The sequence below is a fragment of the Helianthus annuus genome, chromosome 8 (assembly GCF_002127325.2).
Source record: "Helianthus annuus cultivar XRQ/B chromosome 8, HanXRQr2.0-SUNRISE, whole genome shotgun sequence".
In the NCBI taxonomy this organism is placed as follows: Eukaryota; Viridiplantae; Streptophyta; class Magnoliopsida; order Asterales; family Asteraceae; genus Helianthus; species Helianthus annuus.
In genome coordinates, this window is record NC_035440.2 from 163870073 (window position 1) to 163877223 (window position 7151).

The 7151-nt window shown below is 36.7% G+C and overlaps 1 protein-coding gene across 1 annotated transcript; it reads right to left on the reverse strand.

Annotated features, from left to right (window-relative positions):
- Positions 1 to 637: 637 nt before the first annotated feature.
- LOC110873862 (expansin-A6) lies at positions 638 to 2525 on the reverse strand. The gene is made up of 3 exons (XM_022122875.2): positions 2315 to 2525; positions 1667 to 1985; positions 638 to 1324 (listed from the first exon to the last, which is right to left on the reverse strand). The coding sequence occupies exons 1-3, from the start codon at positions 2457 to 2459 to the stop codon at positions 1015 to 1017; spliced, it is 774 nt and encodes a 257-aa protein (XP_021978567.1). The 5' UTR covers positions 2460 to 2525; the 3' UTR covers positions 638 to 1014.
- Positions 2526 to 7151: the final 4626 nt, after the last annotated feature.

The window sequence follows — 7151 nt, forward strand, 5'->3', positions numbered from 1 at the left end:
AAACCCAATTTCGCTGTTGTGTTGACTGACTCTTTTCTTTTTTCTTTTTGTAGTTTTACGTTTCCAACTCCATTTTTGGTTTATAAACTTCTACATTGATAACATAAAACTTCCAATATATTAAAAACTTAGAAATGTAACAACATTACATCATAAAAGTGCATACCCGGGTATGCAAAAAAAACACCTGGGTACGGGTATGCAAAAAACCCGGGTATTGATAAAACCCGGTGTCGGGAATGCAAAAAAACTCAGGTACGGGTATTGATAAAACTCAGGTACAAAACGGGTTGAAAAAAACTCGGGTTCGGGTTTTCACGGCTTATACTATACCCGGACCGTACCCTACGGGTAGGCTTTGGTTCGGGTTCACAATACCCGGTTTAAAAAAAAAAAAAAAAAACCGGGACAAGGTATTTTTTTGGATTCTGGTTTTTTGTGCACCACTAGTACCAAGGTGTTTCATAAGACTCTGTTGTTTCAAAGGGTGAGGGTTCAAGTTTCGTGGTTGTCAATACTTAGGTGTAGAGTTGGATAGTGTGAGTTACCATACTAAAAAAAAGTTAATATAACATCAGATGTTTAGTGGTGATAGATATGATCTCGCAGTTTCGCTAGTAGTATATATCAAATTAAATATCATAGATAACCAAAATCAATCCATTAATTAAAGTTACTACATCTCAAAACAAAACAAAAAATACCAAAATGCCACTAACTTATAAAAGCAAAGCAATTATACTTGTACATATATTCCCTTTAGATTTTTGCTGCGGGTAACATGTTTTTGTAGCCACCTCAGCCTAACAAACAAAACCTACGTATCCCCAAAAATTAATATTTTTTCCAAGCACATCTTTTTCCACCCTCCATCTTTCAAGACATTAGCTTTTTAGCCCCTGATGAAACAAAAAGTAGCAACCCACTAACAAAAAGTCAAAAACAGTCAACGACAAAAAAGGGTAAAAGTGGACACCAATAGTCCAATATCAGCCGTAGATTTCGGATCCTGTTTTACACTCGGAAATTCTTTCCAGTGAATGTTTGACCAAACTGCCAATGAGCCGGAACGATGTTCCATGAGGTGGATGTGCGTCGGTCACTAGCTGTGACCCTAAACGAGAGTGACTGACCAACCAGGACCGCGTTTGATTGCCAGTTTTGACCCCAGTTACGGCTCATGCTCATCCAGTTGGTCTTTGTGCCTTTCACCCACACCTTTTGTATGTCCCCTGCACCCGCGACGTTGCTGATCAAAACCAAGTTGAAGTAACGGAAACCGTTGATTGTGAACCTGATCCCACCCTTCTTCCTGCATGGCACCCTGTAGTAATACATTACAAACACCAAGGTCATTTTTGTCTTTTCATAAATTAAAATATTTTATTGTTTAAACGACAACGTTTTAGCCAAAGTTGTGTTTTTTTTTTCACACTTTGTGCTAGACTGCTAGGGGTGTGCATAGGACAGTTCGGTTCAGTTTTGACTTTTGAGTCTTCACCAAAACCGATATATACATTTTTATTATATCGGGTTCAATTTTAACCAATCAGTTTTCAGTTAATTGCTTTTTTCCTCATTTTCAATTGGTTATGGTTCGGTTTGGTTCGATTATATTAATTAATTTGGTTTTCTGCTCACCCCTGCTTTGTGCAAGTATACTTACCGGCGATATGAGACGGGGACAATGCCGGCACGGTACTCAGCGATTTTAAGAAACATGGGCATAGCAAGGTCGAAGTGAGTACGAGGAGGGTTACACCAGCCACCGTTGTCGTTAGGTAAGGCATAGTTAGGCGGACAAAAGTTGGTCGCGGTAATAAAAATGGACGGGCTTCCGGGGTGGCACCACCGCGGGTCTTGTGTGCATTTAATTTCAAAGCAAGCACCGCAACTAAACCCTTTGTTAAACAACGCCGTACTTAGCGCCGCGGTGTTCACTCCGTAACCTTGGCTGTACAAGTTTCCGTATCCACAGGCACCACCTACAAGAATAAAAGCAAAAAGTTGTTAAGGGATTTTAGCCTAGCAGTATCAACGTGTTAGATAAGTTGAATAAAAGAAATAAAATAAAAAAGTAGTGAGAGTCGAAATCCCATTGTGGACGTAAAAAGTGTAGTTTAATAGTAGAATACTAGAATGTTATTGTTCTAAAATATAAAAAATAAATAAAGAAAATGGTTTATTTTATTGATTTTTGTTATACTAAAGTAATTTTACTATAGTAAATCCTAACTAATATATTATATTTGATATATATTTTTATATATCGCTAAAGTGTCAAGTATAGTAATGCGAGTGAAATGAGGCATACCCATTGTGCCCGAGGCGTCACTTCCGCCATAGAATGTGGCATGAGCACTTTCCCAAGAGCCGCCGGCGTAGTTTCCTGGGATTCTGGCATCAATGGCTGAGAAAACCGAAACGATGATTAGAAGAATGCCGACGCGAATGCCCATTTTAGTCTGGCGGAGGACAACAAGGTGTTGTTGTGTATGGTAGTTGAAGGGATGAGGAGAAATCAAGTTGTTAGGGTGGTATTTATGGAGGGGATTGTGTGGAAGTTAATGACTTTACAATTTTTTTTTTTTATTTTCTTGTTGATGCCTTGTCCCTTATTCACACCAAAAAAAACTAAAAAAAAAATCCATTGGTTATTTGGCGGGTTCCATTTATTTGAGTTATTCGGATCCGGTTTATTTGGACTAGTATGAATTGTTGCAACATTCATCTAGAAGGAGATGGCTAGTAAGTCAAAAGATATTCAATTTATATTTTGATATGGTTCATAATTCAAAAAAACAGGGTGTTTTTTGGGTCTACTTAACCTATATAACATGTAAAAACCAAATACTTCTACAAAACTTGCTAACTTAAAACAATTCCAAATGAGTTAGCATCACTTGAGATTTTTTGTTTGTCGCCACCACCTACTGGTTATTAGCAACACTGTCAGCCTGTGGATATTGTCACCATCCATTGACACAGCTAGTCACAACCATTGTCTGTGCCACTATCAACACCACCACCACCACCACCAACGCCAGTGTCGTCGTCACAATCGGCACTACCCAACGCCTCTGACACCACCTCCAATGGTGGTTGCTGACCTAGAATAATTTTGATATTCTTTTAAAAAGACTTGTTTTGACCTAGAATAATTTTGCATGAGGTCCGTTTAACCTGAACCCGTTTTGATTTGTTGTTCAATTTGTTTGTTTCCCCAAGCTTAATTGATCAGTAACAAAAAAGGATTATCTTTACCTCTAGACTATTTATTAGAATTGGCTAAATTTAATTAACTTAAATAATATGTAATATAAAAAATTAAAAGTTTGTGAATAAATTGAGTATATAACTTTATTACACTTTATCATATTTTACGTTTAGTCAAAAGTTTTCAACTTACTATTCATCATATACTTGGTTTACATTTAGTCAAAAGTTTTCAAAATTACTATTCATCCTAAAGAAAGTAGAACATAAGTATCAACCCTACTAAAATAACGTAACTTGATGAAATGAGACATGGTGAAGCAGTCAACACATGCCACTAGGAGTTTAGAGGTCGACATGAAAACCGCGCTAGTTACATTCTCGTTGAGTTGTTGATCGGTGTACAAATGATGTTATTCTAAGAACTATACGTTAAAAGTTAAAACTAATCATTCTTCTCTAACAATATAGTCAAAGTAGATATGAAAGGGGTGATGATCGATGCCTAAACGAGAAGAAATCATCTACATATATCCAAAACAAGATACGGGTCTGATTCTTGGGGAACGGAGGTAAAGATAAACTCTAGGATAAAAAGGTAATTTCCACACGATATTAAAACAATACGATATATTGGGTTATAAATTGAAAACTTTTAATTTAATACGAGAGATATTAAGACGATACGATATATGGAGTTATAAATTGAAAGTTTGAAATTTAATCCTCCATCATTCTAACCTAAAGTTCGATCACCTCTTTTCCTTCAATGTAGTTGTTGTTTCACTTCCTAATAATCGACGTCTACATCTTATTTTTTTTTTTCATTTTTTAAACCTTATTTAAAGTTTATCATTGGAGTGAAATTGACCACCATGTTGCATCGCGCTAGTTTCCTCTGATATTATTTAATGAATAATATTTGCCTAAAAATATATCTAATTTATTAATTATTTCACACATAATTTCAAATATATATTTATACCTTTACAATCACGTAGGACAAGCCCATCCTTTTTTTGAAGGATTGAATTATATGATTATAGAATAGCGCCAACATATGATATAAAAACCTAACGAACAACGGTACACATAAAAGAAAGCGAAAAACAACTAACACCCCCACAATACAAACTAAATGATAGAATATCTCACATTAAAATCCACCCATCTCCCTCAATCCAACTTATCAAACCTTGATAGACTCTTAAGTACCCGAGACTTGAACACCAATGAACTCTTTCTCGTTACATAGTTTATTTTACGTAAACGTATAGCAAATTAGCAATAGCATAAATTATATTATTTTACGTACATAGTTTAATTTAAGCATCTACCAAAATATATATACACTAGTCCATTTTTAGTATAATTCTGTTTTTCATCCAAATGGTTTCATGCGACAAAACATCCGTACTATTTATTTGGCTGTCTGTACAACTTTTCATCACTAATTACTGGTCGGCTTAACAGAGGAAAGTTACCGCCAAAAATCACACCTCAAAAATATATGTAATTCTTGCATTGAATATACATACCACAATGATTAAATTCAAAATATAAAAATGGAATAATTAATCGAGCCGTAACTAACGGCCGTGATTAGAGGTATGCGTAATTAGATCCCTAATCTCATGATTATAAATTCTTTTGTTGAACAACTTTCTTTTATATAGATTATCCAAATATTTGAATAAATGTTGACTAAGAGTATGTGTAGTGGGGCGTTATATGCTCACATAAAGCTCCTATAAAGCCCCAAACACCACTACGAGGGGCTTTATGAGACAAAAAAAATGGGGGTGGCGCTATATGCATGGCGCCGGTATGGAGGGAGCTTTCAAACCATGGACCAATCAAAAAAAGGTTATTGTTTTTATAATTAATTAATAAAAACGAAAATTAATAATTAGGTATTGATGGGTAGGGGCTTTATGACTACGGGCTCTAGTGATATAACGCCCCATAAAGCCCCTGTGTGACGTGGCACGACACGTGTCGCATAACGCCCCACAAAGGGCTTTATGACTACGGATGGCCTAAGGGGGGAGGGGTGTTCATCACCTGCAAAAATTCTATCACTCACAACACCCAATCAAGTTCCACCATGTCATCAACCATTTTTCCATCACTCACAACCTTCTTTAGTGACAATTGTTATCACTCACAACACACAACAATAAACCCTCACATCCATTTATCACTCACAAGCCCATAACGCGTTGATTTTATCACGGAATACATTCCATCACTCGTTGAATAGTTGGTGGCGGTGGTCATTTTAGCAAGTTCCACGCGTGGAACTTCTTATCACGCACAAAATATGTAACCACCCCGCCTCCCTTAACATTGTGTTCTCTACTTCTCTCTAAAAATTAGTAAATTACTTAAGCACATGTTTGATATGAATCGATTCTTACATGTCGTTTTACCTAAAGTTACGATACTGTTTATGTTTTTAGTTTAATTATAAGGGCACGAATGATTTTTTTTTTCTTATGAACGGAAACCATTGTAAGGTATAAGACTTGTCTCGCATCGATTGTATGATTAACAAATGTGGGGATTATATACCAAATTTGTCCTCTCACTCACCACAGTGGTATTTTAGGTAGAGTTCTGATGTTTGAACTGTAACATTTTTCTTTAGATATTAACAAAGACGAGCTTCAGAAATATGCTTAAATGTTTGTTTAACGTTAGTTTTATAAAGTACATGTGAGGGAGGGCGGAGCATCCTAGTCGGTATGGCTTGCGGGTTCGAACCTGAGCGATAACCGCAGCCACCCCCTAGGGTTGCCTCGCGGGTTGATGTTTGCGCGTAGAGGATACTGCATAATACCTAATTTGACCGTAGAATAATAAGTTTTTTATTTATATAGTTGGACATAGTTTGCTTAGATTAGTGGAATAGATATTACTAGGTTTGTAGTACTTCTTTCATGTATGAACTTTGTATCTATCATGATTTAGTCGATAAGTACTTAATATGAATTACTACAAATTTAGAACTACTTATATTTTGATAAAGGTAATGTTCTTATCATTCCAATCTCATTGTAACATCTTTCTCTTAACAACATTGTCTAAAACATTCTCAATCAAAACAAAAATTAAATAACTAATTAACGTCAATAATATTTTGTTAAGCTGGAGGGTGTGGGATGGAGCCCCTATGGGCTTTATCAGGACACGTCAACGCCACCTAGGATCCACGTCAGCTAAGGGGCTTTATAACGTCCTCCCTTAACTTGCATGGTATGGTATAAAGCCCCCTATTAAACAAAATTAAAAAAAAAAAGATTGTATTGGTTGAAATGCATATGGGCCCCACCTGAACACTTCTTCCTCCTCGTTACCATGATGGAGCCATGTCCTAGTTAAATTCGAGGGTGTGGATCGATGGCGCCGGGTGGCGCTATAGGGGCTGAGGTGGCCTTTGTGGCACCTCCACACCCTCCGGCCTTAGGTTGGGGTGTACTCTAACATTTGAGGTGTTAACAATGACATGACATGTTAACTAACATTGCAAACCACTCCCTTCTTGTGTTAAAAGGGCATTAAAGGAGTTATATGTTAACATGTCAACTGAATGTTAAGAGATTAATTATTCTTTCTTTTTTCAAGCAAAAACCACTAAGGCCATGGGGTGTACTCTAACATTTGAGGTGTTAACGGTGACATGACATGTTAACCAAAATTGCTGTCACACCCCGAAAAATCAGAGCCGACGTGACTGGACCGGTATCTTCATTGCACAGCGGAAGCAAAAAGCTAAGACTTCTAAACACTGAACGCCCGCTAAGTACTCGAAATCCCGTGGGTTCTCCTATTCCAACCGTTCCGTAGTTTTGAAAAATGCAACCTGAGAAAGAACATGCGAAAAAGTCAACATAAAGTTAAGCGAGTTCATAGTTTGTTTTGAAAAGATTTAA